The 18,346-nt window shown below is 34.2% G+C and overlaps 1 protein-coding gene across 2 annotated transcripts in view; it reads right to left on the bottom strand.

The window, feature by feature from the left end:
* The window catches only part of LOC115218484 (organic cation transporter protein), a 117,334-nt gene that overhangs the window by 67,900 nt on the left and 31,088 nt on the right, over positions 1–18,346 (bottom strand). Inside the window, exons 3-10 of one of the 2 annotated variants that reach the window (XM_029788429.2) lie at positions 17,230–17,603; positions 16,240–16,343; positions 14,639–14,793; positions 10,951–11,119; positions 7,277–7,549; positions 6,348–6,562; positions 4,123–4,231; positions 1,349–1,686 (exon numbers count right to left, since the gene is read on the bottom strand). In XM_029788429.2, the coding sequence (XP_029644289.1) occupies positions 1,470–1,686; positions 4,123–4,231; positions 6,348–6,562; positions 7,277–7,549; positions 10,951–11,119; positions 14,639–14,793; positions 16,240–16,343; positions 17,230–17,603 (1,616 nt within the window). In that variant the 3' untranslated portion in view covers positions 1,349–1,469. Of the gene's footprint in view, positions 1–1,348; positions 1,687–4,122; positions 4,232–6,347; positions 6,563–7,276; positions 7,550–10,950; positions 11,120–14,638; positions 14,794–16,239; positions 16,344–17,229; positions 17,604–18,346 lie in introns of those variants that run through there. The other variant, XM_036508287.1, reaches the window with a different exon arrangement.

Below are 18,346 nucleotides of genomic sequence, written 5' to 3' on the forward strand. Positions count from 1 at the left end.
GCCTACAGCTGGCGATTGAATATATTCATTTAACGAACGAGTAAACATGGCTACACAATGAAAATACATCTGAAACCAAACTGAGTAAATATCTGTGTGTATATTAACCATCTTACTAACAATAACTCTGAGCACCTTTCTAACACCCGTCTAACACCTGTCTAACACCCGGGGACATGTTTACAAAGTCAGAAAACAGCACAGTTCCCATGACTTTCGGAAACATTTTTTCACGCTAAAAGTTGCTGAAGTATGGAACAAACTGCCGGCATCAGTTGTTAGTTGTCGGAGCACTGCATCCTTCAAAACTTCCATGCTTCCTGAGATTCGCCAACACTACACCTGATTTTCTCCACTCCATACATACGTAAGCATATATCTGACTCAGACACTGTTCACTTCCCAGACATTTGTACATTACTGCATATGCTTTATACGCACTTTTGACAAGTTGTGGTGCACCTGAGCACTGTATACAATAATTTCATTATTATTATTATTATTATTATTATTATTATTATTATTATTATTATTGGACTACAGCACTTAACATTTTTAAAGCTTTTATCAGTCAGTTATGTCGAACTGCTAAGTTTCGGGAAAGTAAACATACCAACACTGGTTGTAAAATGGGGGGGGGGACAAACAACGACACGCACACACGCATATACAATACATACACACATACATACACACACACACACACACACACACTCACACACACGCTCACATACACATATACATACATGTTCACAACAGGCTCCTTTAATATGCTGCCACTTTATGATGAAATTTTTTCTGTAAAAAACTTCACCCTATATTAGTAGTAGATTTATATATATATATATATAAAACTATATACGCGCACGCGTACACACCCATTCACCCCCCATGTCCACACACATATTAGATGCACCACCTGAAAACAAATATAGGCTGTAGATAAAATAACACCATAAAGCAAATTTATGTTGTTTTGAATATATAATGAAACAATCACAAACAGAAACGAAGAAAGGCATACATGTATTTTCTGACGAAGTATTCAAGAAGCATTACCCGCCCGACATGTCCGAGTTTAAGAAAAGGCCATTTTAATTTCAAATCTGATTTTCACGCTCCGCCTTTTTTCATTAGTATCGCCTGTACTACTGAGACTAACACAACACAATACTCATGTTATGTCTGAACAGAAAAAAACTTATTTTTGTATAGTTTTCTCATTCATTTTTCTATAATTGATAGCCTGAAAACATGGACATTCTGCTTTATCAACTCCAGCAAATATTTAGAATATCTTATAGAAAATATTTTGAAAATTAACACGAAATCAGTTAATGTTGTTGTTTCAATTTATTTAATGAACAATATCTGTGTTGATAAATTTTTAAACGAAGACTCCTCGATGCATTCAATCGAATATATGTCTCCCCTTTCGTTGACATTGAAACTGTTTTTGTATTACCACATTACTTGACCTTCCAGCTGTCCAAATCTTCCAATGTTTGAGGTAAGTCTTTATCTTTCGTTTCTGGTAGTAGAAGCAACAGCATGCCGGATATAACTGAAAGGACACCGTAAATACTCAGAGGAAGCCAGTTCGCATAAGATGAGAGTTGAAGTATAAAGGGTGCGCATATACCACCGACACGGGCAGACATCGAAGCTACACCTAAACCGTTTGTTCTGAAAAGAAGAGAAATATAGATTAGTATAAAGGTATTTCCATTTGGATAGGGTTATCGTTTTGTGTTGATGTTAGTATGATAAACATAGAAGTAACGGAAATTATTTGAAGAGTTCATGGCATTCACTTTCTCCATAGTACTGAGAAATATGTGTGGAGAGAGAGAGAGAGAGAGAGAGAGAGAGAGAGAAAGAGAGAGAAAGAGAAAGAGATAAGTGCATCGACAATATTCATACATTTGTATGTATATATATGAAATATAAATTAATATATAATTCGTATACTATATGTCTTATATATATATATATATATATATATATATGTCTTATATATATATATATATATATATATATTGATAAAACGGTAAGATAACAAAAGAAAGAAAGAGACCTCAATATTATGTAAATAGAGGAAATTATCTATACAATATGTTACATTACTCGGTAGTCAAGATAAAACTCTGAGTTTCAGATGCCGAAGTGGAAATCCACAACACCATCTCTTCGGTTATCTGGCTATTTGAAATGTAACATATTGTATATATATATATATATATATATATATATATATATATATATATATATATATATATATATATATATACATATATACATATATACATACATACATACATACATACATACATACATACATGCATACATACATACATACATACATACATACATACATACATACATACATACATACATACATACATACGTACATACATGCATACATACATACATACATACATACATACATGCATACATACACACCCCCACACAGATATATATATATAAACATACAAAAATACACTATATATACTATATGTTATTTAAATGTCATATATAATCCTTGAATTGCACGAATTCAATATTGACTTGCTCAACGTGTGGACGGTTAGGTATAAACGAGATAGTCCCAACGCAAGTGAAAAGGAATATGCATAAAATCTTATAAAATTACCAAGGGCAGTGCCTTGCTACAATGAAATTCTAAAATGCGAGCAGATTAGAGGCTAGTTTTAGTTATATACCATCCGTCCAAATGTGAAACTGCCTGCAATACCTGGTTCGCACTTTCCTCTGGTTAAATATTGAGTATTTCACCGACAGAGCCTTCCTGGGAGTCTTATATAATCAGTTTTCACATTAACCATAAACATACGAATTCATTAATAGACGTACACATTTTAAGAAACTCGTAACGTATATGCTAAATGAAGAATTGTAATTCCCAAGATTTAGCCAGCGATAGTTGAAATGCAAAGTTCCATTTAATAATTAAAGACAAATGTATCTGTTTATTCGATTCTTTAAGTTTCCTTTGGTCTCCGTCTTCATTAGATGGGTGTGGATGTCTGTCGCATGTTATGTTTCTCTGTGTCTGACGACAATTAACTCAAAACTGTGCACCCAGAGCGATTCGGAAAAAAACTTGAAATACGAGCATAAAATATATATTAACTCTATATTTGTTAAATTCAATAGTTTTCATTTTGTTAAATGACGCCCACTTGATGTGTGTGTCTGCGTGTCTAAATATTTTCTCGTTTATTTAGAGCTATAAATGACTAGGTACACGCCCGCTCCCGCGCACACGCTATATGTCCATTGTTAATTATACATCAATATAAATATGTGTCCTTGCAAGAGGTATGGTACAACTTGAGTGTCGACATGTGAAGTTCCGCATTTATTAGGCCAACGTACAATCTTCATAAACACCCAGCTAGACATCCATCTATAGAAGTTACATTCTCCAGTGATTTACTACAAATGAATTTTATCAATAAAACTTAAGCATATTTGTGATACCCTTTAGCCACCCTAGTAGTTAGGTATTCTTTGCGGGATTTCAGAATAACATATTTATCAAAATTGGTTTTTAATCTTTATCATTTATTTACAGCATGCAAGGAAACTTGAATGCTCAAACAGTTATGGTTTCCCTGGACAATAAATCAAAGTTATTTTTCAGTTTGGTGTCAAAGTGTAATGATAAGTTCTCAGTAAAGGCCACCGATTTCCATGTAAATTGATATTTGGAGCAATACAGACAGTAAGTAATATAATCAAAAATGATATGGACACCATACACTGTTCTTCCAATCTCTTCTAGGAAAGAAATAAATGCTGGAGGTTGGACTGAGTTTAGAAGAATGGTTGAAAATATATTCCTTCATTTCGACGCTTTATTCTCTTATTTTAAATATAACGAGTTTAATATGAATATTTTAATCACTGTTTTTAAGAAACTTGTCCGAAATGTAATAGACTGATGCAGTGAAAATTTGGTGAAATGAGTTGTTGAAGGATATTCCAGTGTTTGGTACAGCCACACAGAAACCGGAACCTGCATACTACACGCAATCGGAGACTTTGTCAACTCGATTATTCGTAACTGTGACAAAGAGACGTCTGGATACCACTTACCTAACAACTGTTGGAAATATTTCTGCTGATAAAAGATAAATTGAAGAAAAACCTGCTGCAATTCCAAACTTTCCTAGAACAGCCAGAATCAGAGGAAACCAGAATGACCCTAAAATACAATAAAGCCATAGCTTAGGTAATGCAACAAATTTCTGCGATTGTTTTATAACAGGATTTTTATTAAAAATCTACACTGTGATTTTTGATGTCATGTCTGAATTAGATTATTCATTATAAATACACATCTTTTGGCTCCTAATTATATGTAATTTGTGAGATGAATAAAATTAACTCTATGATCTAAAGATTTTTAAATATTCAGGTTTTATGTATCGTAAACTGCAACGTAAAGTGAATTAAATAATTATTAACCGAAAGATAGGAAATTACATCGATTCAAATTTGCATCACTCTTGACAATATTAGGTCGTCAAGTATGAAATTCGTAGAAAAGAAAAAAAAGCTTGCTAATATTTTATAAATACAAGGAATATTTTTATTTATCAAAGTATGCACCCATATTGTCAATACACTTTTGCCATCTCAGCGGTAGCTTCTCCAACCCGGTACTGTAAAAGCTTGGGAATCTAGAGTCAATAAAATCTTGGAAGGCCTGTTTTACAGCTTTTTTCCTATAAAAAAGTTATCCAAATTCTAGAAGTGGTAGTCAGTGGGGTCAAGATCAGGTGAGTATGGTGGATGATAGAGAACTTCCAAGTCCAACTCCTGTAGTTTCGCCAATGTCATTTTTGCGATCTGTGGTTTGGCGTAGTCTTGCAATAAAATAGGAGTGAATCTGTTGACTAATCTAGGCTGTTTTTTTGTAAGTTTCTGCATCCTTTGGTCCACTTGGCTGTAGTATACTTCGGCCGTGATTGATGAGCCAGGTTTAATGCAATCATAATGGATCACACTTGCACCAGACCATCAAATACACACCATCAGCTTTTGATGAATTTTGTTTTTTGGACTGTGTTTTGGTGGCTCGTCTTTGTCCAGCCATTGTGCTGAACTTACAATTCAATTAAAAAAATGATTCATTTTTGTGACGAGAAAATAGCATAATGCAGACTTCCAAAACGTTTCTGTTTCTGATTTTCATTGAGTTCATGTGGAACTCACTTATCCAACTTTCTCACTTTACCGATTTGAACTAGATGAATCAACATTGTTTGCTTGCTAGCACCAAACAACAACGATAATTCACGAGCACTTTGAGATAAATCTGACTCGACGGTGGCCTTCAGTTCGTCATTATCCACCTTTGTTTCTAGTCGAACGCGTTGCTCATTTGAAAGGTCAAAGTTACCAGAACGAAGTTTTGCAAACCAATTTGATAATATCTGCTGTGTAACAATATTAGAATGAAATACTCCATTAATATTCCGAGCTGTCTGCAATGCTGTATTTCCAAGAAAGAACTCATATTTCAAAACTGTACGAATTCCCGACTTATCAATCTCTAAACAAAAATAGCAAAAAGCGATTTATAAATAATTTATAAAGCGCAAAATGATTTAGAATAAAAAAATAGATGTGTCAGCTTTCTAACAAAAAATAAAGATTGTCAAAATATAATAATGGCGCAAAATGAGCAGCTGTCAAAGTTTACCATATATTTTACTACAAATTTCATACTTGACGACCTAATGATTTTTTTTCCTTTAGCAATTTCTGAATTATGAATAAATCATATAATTTCAAAAGCAAACGGTATCATTTCTAGTTGCTCATTATCCAGAATTTAACAAAAGAAATCATCCAAACGTCGCAGCTGGTATAATATAACACAGCTAATTAAATATTTCATAAAATTGGTTTAATAAAACTAATAGAAATACAACAGATGAGCTAATGAAGTAAAAATCAAGTCAATATAATGTGGTATGGGATAGTTGACATATTGTATGGAATCACGTGCTACATTACAATCCAGTAAGAATATGGTGAATAAATTCTGTCATTTGGTGCGAAACCTTATCTGGAATGTTCTTCGTGCTTCAATAAATTTGTTTCTAAAACTACATTTGTAATCCAGTATTAGTAAGTCATAACCAGGTATTTGTTACGATAAAATTGTGAATCTTTTAGTTTTAGACAACATAGAAAATACTCATTACAAATTGCTTCAAATATCGATTTTGTATAAGCTAAATTCAACAATAATTTCCCTGAAAAATAAATAAAAGTGAATATAAATTATCAATATTTATGATATACATTACCTTCGGTTACAAAATTCGACACGATGCAATTTAATCCACTAAATATCATAAAGAAAGTAATAGGTTTGCGATGGTCAAAACGATTAAACAAATAATAAGAAAATAAGCAGGCGGGAAACTCAACAAGTTGCATTAAAAGGTAGTTTAAGTAGCGGTTTCCAGCCATATCAACAGAATTTAGTAATACGCCGTAGTATGACATGCTGCAGACCATCCTGCAAAAAACAAACCACACATTACATAATAAAGTTACATTAAAAATGTATACTAATCACATAAATTCCAGATAATTACTCTCCCGTTCAAGTCAATTATGCCATGAACTACACAAGATATAGAAGAATGATTTGAATGAAAATATTTGATTTTTTCAAGAACATTTTTTTGTCATTTGCAACAGAATAAGGGAAACGAACTCCGTGAAATAAGCTGATTGGTGCATATTTGCACATTGCTTATTATACAATTTTAGAGACGATAATGTATATTTAATTACGAACTTGTGATAATTATCAATTGTTGCTGATGGTATATTTTATGGGATTTTTAAAACGTTAAATGAAGGTTGCTACTATCCGATTTGCCGTGTAAATATTTCGTCATTCTCACTGGCCGTGTCAATAACGCTAATCTCCTAGTAATAGTTTCCAATTGCCAGCACATAATAACTTTGAAACGGTTTCATCATTGAGTGCCCCAGAATATTTAATGTCTATATTCTTAGAATAAGGTACTGAGTGCGTAGTCACGAGAGCCAACAAATGTGATAGATATCCTGATATGTTGTTCGATTATATTTATACCATTTCACTTAATAAAGATGTCCCATCTAAGATAATCTTCTGTTCATCATTTTAAAATATATAGAAATTCTTTAAAAACAGAGATATACAATGTGATACAAAAAAGACTTTTAAAGAAATAGTTACCAGCACAAGCAAACATTAAGTGTGATTAATGCAATCCTCCATGTTTTAAATAGATCAATAAAAGTATAATTCTTCACTTTCGGTAAAACTTTTTCCTCCCGTATATTTTCTCGAAAACTATTGGTGAAAGAAGTATTCTCCTCATTATTTGTAAATACATCTAACACCTCCTCATTTTGCAGGTTATTTTTCTTCATCACTTTATGAAGAAGTGCATTTGCTTCCCTAAACCGTTTTCGTTCAATCAACCATCGTGGAGATTCAGGGAGAAATCTGAAAGTGTTCGATAAAAAGTGTTGTTTAAAAAAAAATTATTGATAATTAGGTATCAATGTTGTAGTTTCTATAACTAGCAATAATTCGAAAATACAGACGCATAAAATAGACAGATAGATAGATAGATAGATAGATGCACAGACAGAGAGACCGATACATAAATAGACAGACAAACAGACAGTCAGAGAATATATATATAAGAGCAAAATGCCCCCTGACCAATGGACGGTGCTGAGTTGTCAAACATTTATAAAATTTTCTCAAAACAACTTGTCCGACCGTCCCATTTTGTGGCATTATTTCAAGCCAGCCGGCTTTTTTTGCGCAAACTGCACGTGCATTTTTCTCGCGTATGCATAGTATCGATCGCAATAGCTGATGTACTTGCGCGTACAAATGCACGTTCCCACGGTTTTATCGATCGCATTCTCACCTGAAATCGATGTTTGTAATTTTTTCAAGATTTATACACGCTCTGATACCGTCGGTATTGACATATCAAAATTGAGCGCAATCGGATGGAGGATGCCCGAGATCCTAGAAGACACACACACAGACAGAACGGATTTTATATAATAGATATATGTATGTATACACACACATACACACATATGCACATACACACACACACATACAGACGTAAACAGTATTTAATATAAAATAAATACAAAACACTGATAGACAGAGACACACATAGAAAGATAGAAAGAGAAACATACAAATCGAGAGAGAGAGAGAGAGAGAGAGAGAGGGGAGAGACAGACTGATAAATAGAAAGACAGACATAAACAGACAGACAGATATACTGACTGTCAGACATACAGACAGATAAATCATTTCTCCATTATGTCAGGGAGCTTGATGTAATTCGGGATTTCTTGCTTACGATTTAGTAAAAATATACTCAATATGAGTTACAGAATATAATTATATTTCTTCGACTCTTGGGTTCTGGTGTTAAGTTTTTTGAATGCTTAATCCATCAAGACATGATGTATTATAATGGAAAAATGCATTAAATTAAAATGATGTCAGTAATATTGTTTAACTGTGAGTATGTAAGTAACATATAAAATGGGTAATCCATAACTAAACCAGGAATTTTCTTTAATGGAAAACAACTATTTCACTTGCGTTAAATATTAGTTGGGTTTCTTTGCGTCGGGTTTGTTGGTTTACCCTGTTTCACTTACTGTACATATACGTACATGTAAATGGAATAAAGACATCAATTTACTTGTATCTAGAAATCAACGACTAAAATTTATGCTTGATTTTAAGCGTCAAATTTCTTACTATGTCATGTGTCGTCTGCATGTTCGCATAGTCTGTATTTGGAATTGCAATGTTATAGGAATGTGCATGACTGTGTGCAGTTTATATTTCTTAGTTCTGATGAATATCGAGAAACTTCTTTCCAGCTTAAAACATAGTTTCGAAGAATCAAAATTGTTTAAAAGTAATTTCAGAAACAAGATTATGTGCCTTTGAACAGGAAATTAGTATCAAAAGCAATAATACACTGAATAAATGTAGAATCGATAGATCGAACAGTTTCTATGACTTGCGCAGCAATTGTGGAATTAGTATAACAATCGGTCAGCTGATATATGCGTATGACATGGTGTTACTTGGCACGGCAGGATGTGATCTCCAGCATGCAATGAATGGTTTCGCAGCCGAGTGCTGCAAGGTGGTGGTGAAAATTAGTGTGGCGAAGACTAAGGTATCAGTCCTATTAAGAAGGTCTTCCTAGTGATCTCTGCATGTTAGAAGAACATCACTGAGGTAAGTGGAGACGCTTAAATATTTGGGGACTGTATTCACAACTAATGAGGAGCAGAGGACGAATTGGAAGTGCTGGAGTAGTAATGTGCCATCTCCAGCATTCGATCTTAACAAAAGAGGTTGGTGAAAGAACCAGATTAACTATCTTCACTTCGGTGTTCGTGTCTATCCTCACCTATATCCATCAATGACGGATAATGCTGGAAAGGATATGATTGCCAACGCAAGTACATGAAGTAAGGTCCTCCGAACGATATCTGGGGTTAAGTTACTGGACTGGGTGCGTAGGCTGTTGATAAGGGAACTTCTCTCCTCGTCGAGTCGCTAATTTTTCGCACTGAGAGGTCACAGATTCTGTACATTGGATATGTGTTTAAATGGTACAGGAATGAATTGGAAGACGGGTTCTTCACACCGAATCAACTGGCAGGAAACTTAGATGTAAACCAAGAAATAGACGGTTGGATAATAAAATCTCCGTATCCTGAGTTAGTCACATTTGGGAATCTAGCCAGAAAGGTGCTTCTGCTAGCACCTTTTGGAATAGTGGGTGGAGAATATGGATGGATGAATGGATGGGAGGTATACCGCATTGTGAATGCATGCATTGGTTCTGTCAAGAACACACTCACACACACACTCACACACACACACACACACACACAAAGACATACTCACGCACTCACACACACATACATTTAAATATATATATGGGGGGGGGAAGCACTCCGTCGGTTACGACGATGAGGGTTCCGGTTGATCCGAATCAACGTGTAATTAACGTGTAAGTGGCTGAGCACTCCACAGACACGTGTACCCTTAACGTAGTTCTCGGGGATATTCAGCGTGACACAGAGATGGACAAGGCCGGCCCTTTGAAATACAGGTACAACAGAAACAGGAAGTAAGAGTGAGAGAAAGTTGTGGCGAAAGAGTACACCACCATCCCCTGCCGGAGCCTCGTGGAGCTTTAGGTGTTTTCGCTCAACAAACACTCACAACGCCCGGTCTGGGAATCGAAACCGCGATCCTACGACCGCGAGTCCGCTGCCCTAACCACTGGGCCATTGCGCCTCCACCATATATATATATATATATATATATATATATATATATATACACACACATACATATATGTACATATACATATATATACACATATATATATACAGAACAACTACTCGTTTAATCCAATTGTAAGCGTGGTGTCACATTCTTTTCTTAAAACATGGATTGAAAAGTAACTCCACAATATAAGATTGTAGCAAAGGCATATCTATAGTCAGTCGCTGTAAACAAGACAAATAAAGAAACTATTACGATACACCACTCAACCCCCGTCATTGTTGAGGGAATATATTTATTGTAAACATAGAAATTTATACTGATAGATGAGCATCGAATGAATTCGATGAGGAACTAGAAATAATAAACAAAGTAAATTATGAGAAATTGCAATCAAGAAGTAAAATGTAGATCGAAGTGAAAAGCAACTTCATTTTTATTTTCAATATTTGATTTCTATCCGAACAGACTGGCAATTTAATCAAAATATTCTCGTTTAACATTTGACAGTAAAATGTAGCTGTACAAAAATATACTTAACTCACATCCAAGCGAAAAAGTTGATAATAGTCAGGAGATTCACTGTCAGTTCTAAATAACGCCAGCTGGATATGGCATAGGCGAACCCAGTTTCAACAATTGCGGTGAATGCATAGATGCACATACAGAAAAAACTAATATGTGAACGTAATTTTGAAGAAGTAAATTCCAAAACTGCAAAAATTTAAGAAAACATACAATTAGAATTTCAAATAATGATGAGTTTAAAAATGTTTAATACATAAAAGAATAGAGAAGAGGAAAAGGATGTTCAGATATTCAGCTCTTTGTTTACATTCCCACTCTCAAAAGTTTCTTTAACATGAAACACTTCAGTACCATGAATTGGCTGCTACGAGACTGAATTTGTAATATTGAATCAATAATACACACATGCTATTATCTATGTAGAGATATGTATTGTTTTCTGGCTTATGAAGATATATTGGGGCATACATAAATACATACATACATAAATACACACACACACACACACACACACACACACACACACACACACACACACACATAGGCGTAGGAGTGGCTGTGTGGTAAGTAGCTTGCTTACGAATCACAAGGTTCTGGGTTCAGTCCCAATGCGTGGCACCTTGCGCAAGTGTCTTCTACTATAGCCTCGGGCCGACCAAAGCGTTGTGAGTGGATTTGGTAGACGGAAGCTGAAAGAAGTCCGTCGTATATATGTATATATATATATGTGTATGTGTGTGTGTATATGTTTGTGTGTCTGTATTTGTCCCTCCCCCCCAACAACGCTTGACACCAAATGCTGATGTGTTTACGTCCCTGTAACTTAGCGGTTCGGCAAAAGAGACCGACAGAATAGTACTAGGCTTACAAAGAATAAGTCCTGGGTCGATTTGCTCGACTAAAGGCGGTGCTCTAGCATGGCCACAGTCAAATAACTGAAACAAGTAAAAGATATATATTTATATATACATATATATACACACACACACACACACACACACACACACACATATATATATATATATATATATGTGTGTGTGTGTGTGTGTGTGCGTGTGTGTGCATGTATGTATGTATGTATGCATGTATGTATGTATGTATGTATGTATGTATGTATGTATGTATGTATGTATGTATACATATGTATATGTATGTGTGTGTATTACAGGACCAGATAGTAAACGGCTTGGATTTCTAGGGCTCACAGGTCCTTAATATCCTATCCAAAAACCTGAAAATTCTATATGGGGTGGATATAGGTGAACTGGATCACTTGTCGAGAGTTTCCGATGAATCTGCTTCGCAGCAAGAAGCGCAGATGAGGGCAGCAACATCAAACCCACTCATTCACTAATGCCGCATACCAGAGGAAATTTCAAGTAGTGAAAGTGCAGTAAATCTAATATCGGTGCCCCAGCATCACCGCAGCTCTAGAGCTGAAACGAACAAATAGAAAAATGGATGTAATAATATATATCTATATGTGTATGTGCGCGCGTGTGTGTATGTGTGTGTGTGTGTGTGTGTGTGTGTGTGTGTGTGTCGTGTCTGTAGCTGTGTGGTAAGAAGCTTGCTTCCCAACCACTTGGTTACAAGTTCTGTCATGCTGTATGGCACCTTAAACGAGTGTTTATATCTATATATATAAAACTCTAGTTGTGTGAGTGTCTGTCCCCTTCGATTTAGATTCCTAACTCCTCCCACATTTTGCGGTGCAGTTTAACCAAATTCGGGTATCTTATAGTCGTGATTCATATCGAGCCCGTCTGACTATTAGCGCGCGTCAACGATGAGTCTACGATTTAAAAAATAATTTAACATCATTTTTTATTCCATTTTAATGCATAAAATGCATCGTATGTCGATGGCGGCGGAGTTGACGTCCAAGCTCACAGCTGCACCTGTTTGCTTCTCCCCCTTCCCTCCCTCGTGAAGCTGTGGGGAAGGGAGTGTAAAGAAATCAACGTCGTAATGCGTTGTGAAGGAAACCAGCGTTCTTTTAGAACAACGACTTCATGGCTTGAAGACACCAAAACAAAAATGGCTAAGAAAGCCCGAATTTATAAGGGAAGTAACTCTCTAAAAATGCTTATATAGTTATTTCCCTTACAAACCCGAGCAACGCCGGGCGATACTGCTAGTTATATATATATATATATATATTTTATTTTATAGAAGGAGCTTCTACAGGACTAGAACTGTTTCATCCAGATGAAATCTTCAGGAAGCTGGCTGTCAAAATAAGGTCGGGTATTTATACATTTAGGCAGATTTAATGGGGTGATGGTGGGGGACGTTTTTTGGGTAAGTTGGTATTTAGGAGATAAACAGGGCACAAACTATTGTTCTTAGGGGAGTGGTCAAAAGGCCAGAGTGTTTTTTGAAATGAGAAGAATCAGTGAGAAAGTAAATAAATGAATAAATAGAATAATTGAATAGAATCAGATATATGGGATGGGGTTTTAGTTAAATTAGAAGACAATTGCTTTTTGGTGGTCAAGAGGAGGTAGTCAGTTTGTTATTGTTAAGTGGAGGGAAGAAATAGATAAGTATACATGAAAAAACATATAAAATAAATATACATACAAACACACATACATACACATGCGAATATACATATATATACATACATACGCACATATATATACATACAAACACATACATACATATATACAAATATACATACACACACACACACATATATATATATATATACATATACATACATACACCTACATACACCTACATACACGCACACACACGCACCCATATATATACATATATATATATACACATGCATACATACATAAATATACCCACGTTCATATAAACATATACATAATCATGCATATATAAATACATATATAAATATACTCCTGTACACACAAACACACACATAAATATATGCACGCATATATAAACGCATATGCACTTATAAAACCATATGTGCATATAAATATACATACGCATCTATAAGCATATATACGCATATAAATACATATATGCATACATAAATGCATACATGCATATACATACATACACACATATACATACATGCACATACATACACATACATACACGTACATATATATACATATCTACACATATACACATATATATATACCCATACAAAAATCTACAAGTCCATATATATATATATATATATACTTACATCCATACACAAATATACAAGCATATGTATATATAAATACATATACATATAGAAGCTTCTTCTATAAAATAAATTACTTTACTCTGCTATGTATTGAGTACCTTATTTACTGTGGTTAACCCCGACTCAACCCGGGACCTACATATATATATATATATATATATATATATATATATATATATATATATATAAACAAGTACATATATATATATTTATGTCTGTATGTTTGAGTCTGAATTTGTCCCCCGCACCATTGCTTGACAACCGATACTGGTGTGTTTACGTCCCCGTGGGTTAGAATATGTCTAGGGATCGATTTCTTCGATTAAAGACGGTAAAATGACGGAAACAAGTAACATGACTGAAGCAAATAAAAGAATAAAATTATATATATATATATATATATATAATAGAAATATTAAAATTACATGCATGTATGTATATATATATATATATATATATATATATATATATATATATATATATATATATATATATATGCGTACATATGTATGTATATAAGAATAACTTACTTAGTGCATACATGCTAAGAATTATGCCGAGATTACCGCAAGCTTGAATACAATAAAGAATGAAAAAATTGATCAGAGATGGTATGAAAATTTTGGTAATTCCACAGATAATCTGACATGCGTTCGCAATCAATATAATGGGTCTCCGACCAAATCTAGATGAAAATTAGAAATACCTAAATTATTTTCAGGAAATTAAAAGAGGTTTGTTGATAGATATAAGAGCGAAAACCGAGCGATAGAAGCATACGTTTATGTTACGTACTTTTGAAAAATGTTTTGCACGACGTCTGCTGACAAAGTCCCGTAACCGAGGTCTTTACTGGAGTCATAACTAAGGCACACAATAATTCAGGGGCCAACAAAAATGTGCACCCAGAATGTAAACATGTGATACCATCGACAGATTGCGAAAGTTAGTCATGTATCAGTTTGTGTACATTAGTATATCTTCCTATATGTCAGTGTGCAAGAGAGGAAGAGAGAGAGGGAGAGAGAGAGAGAGAGAGAGAGAGAGAGAGAGAGAGAGAGAGAGAGAGAGAGAGAGGGTAGAATTGGGTAAGCATGAAGAAGCGCTTAAGTTAGAATAAGAGTTACTAGGTGATTGGAACAGAACAATAGCAAATGAAAGGATAACATTAAACGAACACTAGATTTGTATGAACACAAAAGGAAATCTCAGAAGGAAAAGTAGATTGTATTTTAATCATAATATTAATTATATATATATATACATAAAATGAAGTCTGCCTCATCATCTAATATATCATTGCTTAATATCTCCTCAAGATTTTCTTTTATCAGGACAGGAGCATTCAATTAATCAAATGCTATGATTTGAAACTGAAAATATTGGGATTTATTATGTACATTTACCTGAAATTCGATTTTTAAACGTGTTTTATCTTCTGCCAAAGACATCGTTTCGTACGTATGCTATCTTAATATGTAAGTCTAAAAGACTGTGGCGGTCTTTTAAAAATTTTGTAGGGAGATTATTCGATGAAATAATAATCCTGGCATTGCGCAATTCCACTGTATATATGCTCTCTAAATTGTTTCGTATATAGGAATGAAATATAAGATTTTTTAAGACTGAAGAAATATGAAGTTGTGACGTTCAATTTTTACATATGAGTTAACGACATAATTATATAATTACATTCGAGAACGGAAACTGAGTCACAATAACATCGTCAACTTTGGCAACTTGACTTTATTCCTGTTATGAACTTGCTATCATTTGAAGTGCTGATAACTGAAACGAAGTTACACATCTAGACTAGTGAGAGTTTACTTCTATTGTGCCGCATCCTGGCAGGAAGAAAGTCACACTTCAATTAAGACTAAGAAGGAAAAGTATCTAACTTGAACATATCATTTCTAACTTTAAATTAAAAGAGGAAATATAAACAATATATCTCATGTTCAAAAACGGCAAATTCTTCAGTCTGTGATTAATTATACGCTAACGTGGATATTATTCGAACCTTGAAGAAAAGAATTCGAAAGGAAAGAATGTACAGAGTACCAGAGGAACACATTTCAAACATAACACACTGGATATACGGAGGTGAAATACAGAAGGGAGGAAATCTTACCTGTCAGCTAAAGCACCAAATATTATTGATCCGCAAAGATAACCAACAAAATAAACTGATTGCAAAGTGGATTTTAACCATTTTCTCTCACATACAAAATCAAACTGTAAGTAGATGAATAAAATAGATTAAAAATTCAAGAATTTCTTTGAAGTTTCGTTAAATATTGATGTGGAACGCCTTCTCTTTAATTTAAACACTGTGTAATAATGAGAATAAGAATTGCTCTGTAATTCGGTCGGTATTTCTATTTTATTCACAGATTTTGCTTCACGAAGCAATACTTTGGTCTTTGTCAACAGTAACGTCGACTATCACACGGGTTGACCATAACCAAGGTTTAAAAACTTAATTGGAAACAACTGTATGACATTTTACGGATACTAGAATTCAGAGAATATAGACGAGTGTATGGATGGAATGTTAATATATGTCATTCTTGTAAAGTAAACTCAAATTTGGAGCAACCGTCATGGTCGTTACCAATACCTAAAAACAGGACTGAATACTTGATATAGGAAAAGCTCCATATCATCATGCTACAGAAGCATTTAGCTTTGGCCTACTAGGTTGTTAAACTTGCGTAAAATCTTTTCTGGTTGTATTTTTTGTGCTGTGTGTGTAGGCGTGCGTGCATATCTGTGCACACGCGAAATACGTATACGCAAACGTACATGTATACATATGGACAGAAAGAGTGGACGCAAACGTACATGTATACATATGGACAGAAAGAGTGGACGCAAACGTACATGTTTACATATGGACAGAAAGAGTGCGAGTGTATGAGAGAGAGAGAGAGAGAGAGAGAGAGCGGGCGAGAGAGAGAGAGAGCTAGATAGACAGATAGGCAAACATATATATACATTTATGCATTATATATGTATGTGTGCACATGCCCGTATATGTGTGTGTGTATGTATGATCCTTTCACTAATGTCCATACTTATACATATTTGTTTACAGGAATTAGTTAATCAATTCACTCACCTCGCTTACAACCGAAGAAAACTTCTCCGTCAGAAATTTCCGTCCATAAGAACACTGTAGTTTAGATGAATTACTTGGTGGTGTTGTATAACGTGTCCCAGTGAAACTATTGTTATATACAGAACATTGATCGTCGCCGTCTGGTTGAAGCATTTGTAAATATTCATTCTCTGTAAGATTTGCAGGAATTAACGAAGCATTAAAGTTCGGAGGGTAGCATAAAAAAGGAACGCTTGCTGTGAGAAATGACATGTTCGCCGCGGGAAATTCTGTCATCATCCATATAATAAAAATATAAGCTAATAACCAGCGCTGATAAGGTCCAAAACTACCACATTTTTCTAAAATGTGTGCAATATCTTTATCTGATATACCTGAAAAACGAAAAATTAATAATATAAACCATGTAAAAAATATATTATTATAATATTAATTATATAAATATCAAAATGAAAATATTTCGCAATGGGCCTTTGTTGTTCAATAAAATTACATTGTAGAAAGAAATATTGATATTAAAATTTTTTGTTAAGGTTATTTCTACAGATTTTTAATAGAGGTTAGAGCCAGCACTGATCAGCACCATGTCCTACTGTGTTAGTAGTGCTATTAAATCACATTTTAAAATTTAATAGCACTGCTAACGCTGCTGGGCACAGTATTGATTATTTCTATAGAACATCTGTAGAGATAACCTCAACATGTGATTTAATAACACAGCTAACAAAGCAGGACACAGTATTGACTTATAAAACGCTTAATATACTTTGTAGTAGATTATAGTTGCATAGCAATATCAGGTTTACCCTCAAGTAATCAAAATTATTTGTGTGAATTTACTTTAGATTTGATGTAAACCATGCGAAGAAACATTATTGGTCTTACAAAGAAACAATGTATAAAGTAAAATCCATTATGTTATTTATGGTACTACACCGTGTATGTGGAATGTTCCAGTTGACTAGTGAAAGATTCACAACTTAGTAGTTTATCTTTTTTCTTTTTGTCTTCCTTCTTTGGCTAATTGCCCAGCTTTCCTGTTTCCTTTAATATCGGTTGGCTAGGTACCCAAATCGTTGCTATTTGTTCATCATTTTCCACTACTTAATTATCAATT

This window comes from Octopus sinensis, linkage group LG13, assembly GCF_006345805.1.
Source record: "Octopus sinensis linkage group LG13, ASM634580v1, whole genome shotgun sequence".
Taxonomy (NCBI): Eukaryota; Metazoa; Mollusca; class Cephalopoda; order Octopoda; family Octopodidae; genus Octopus; species Octopus sinensis.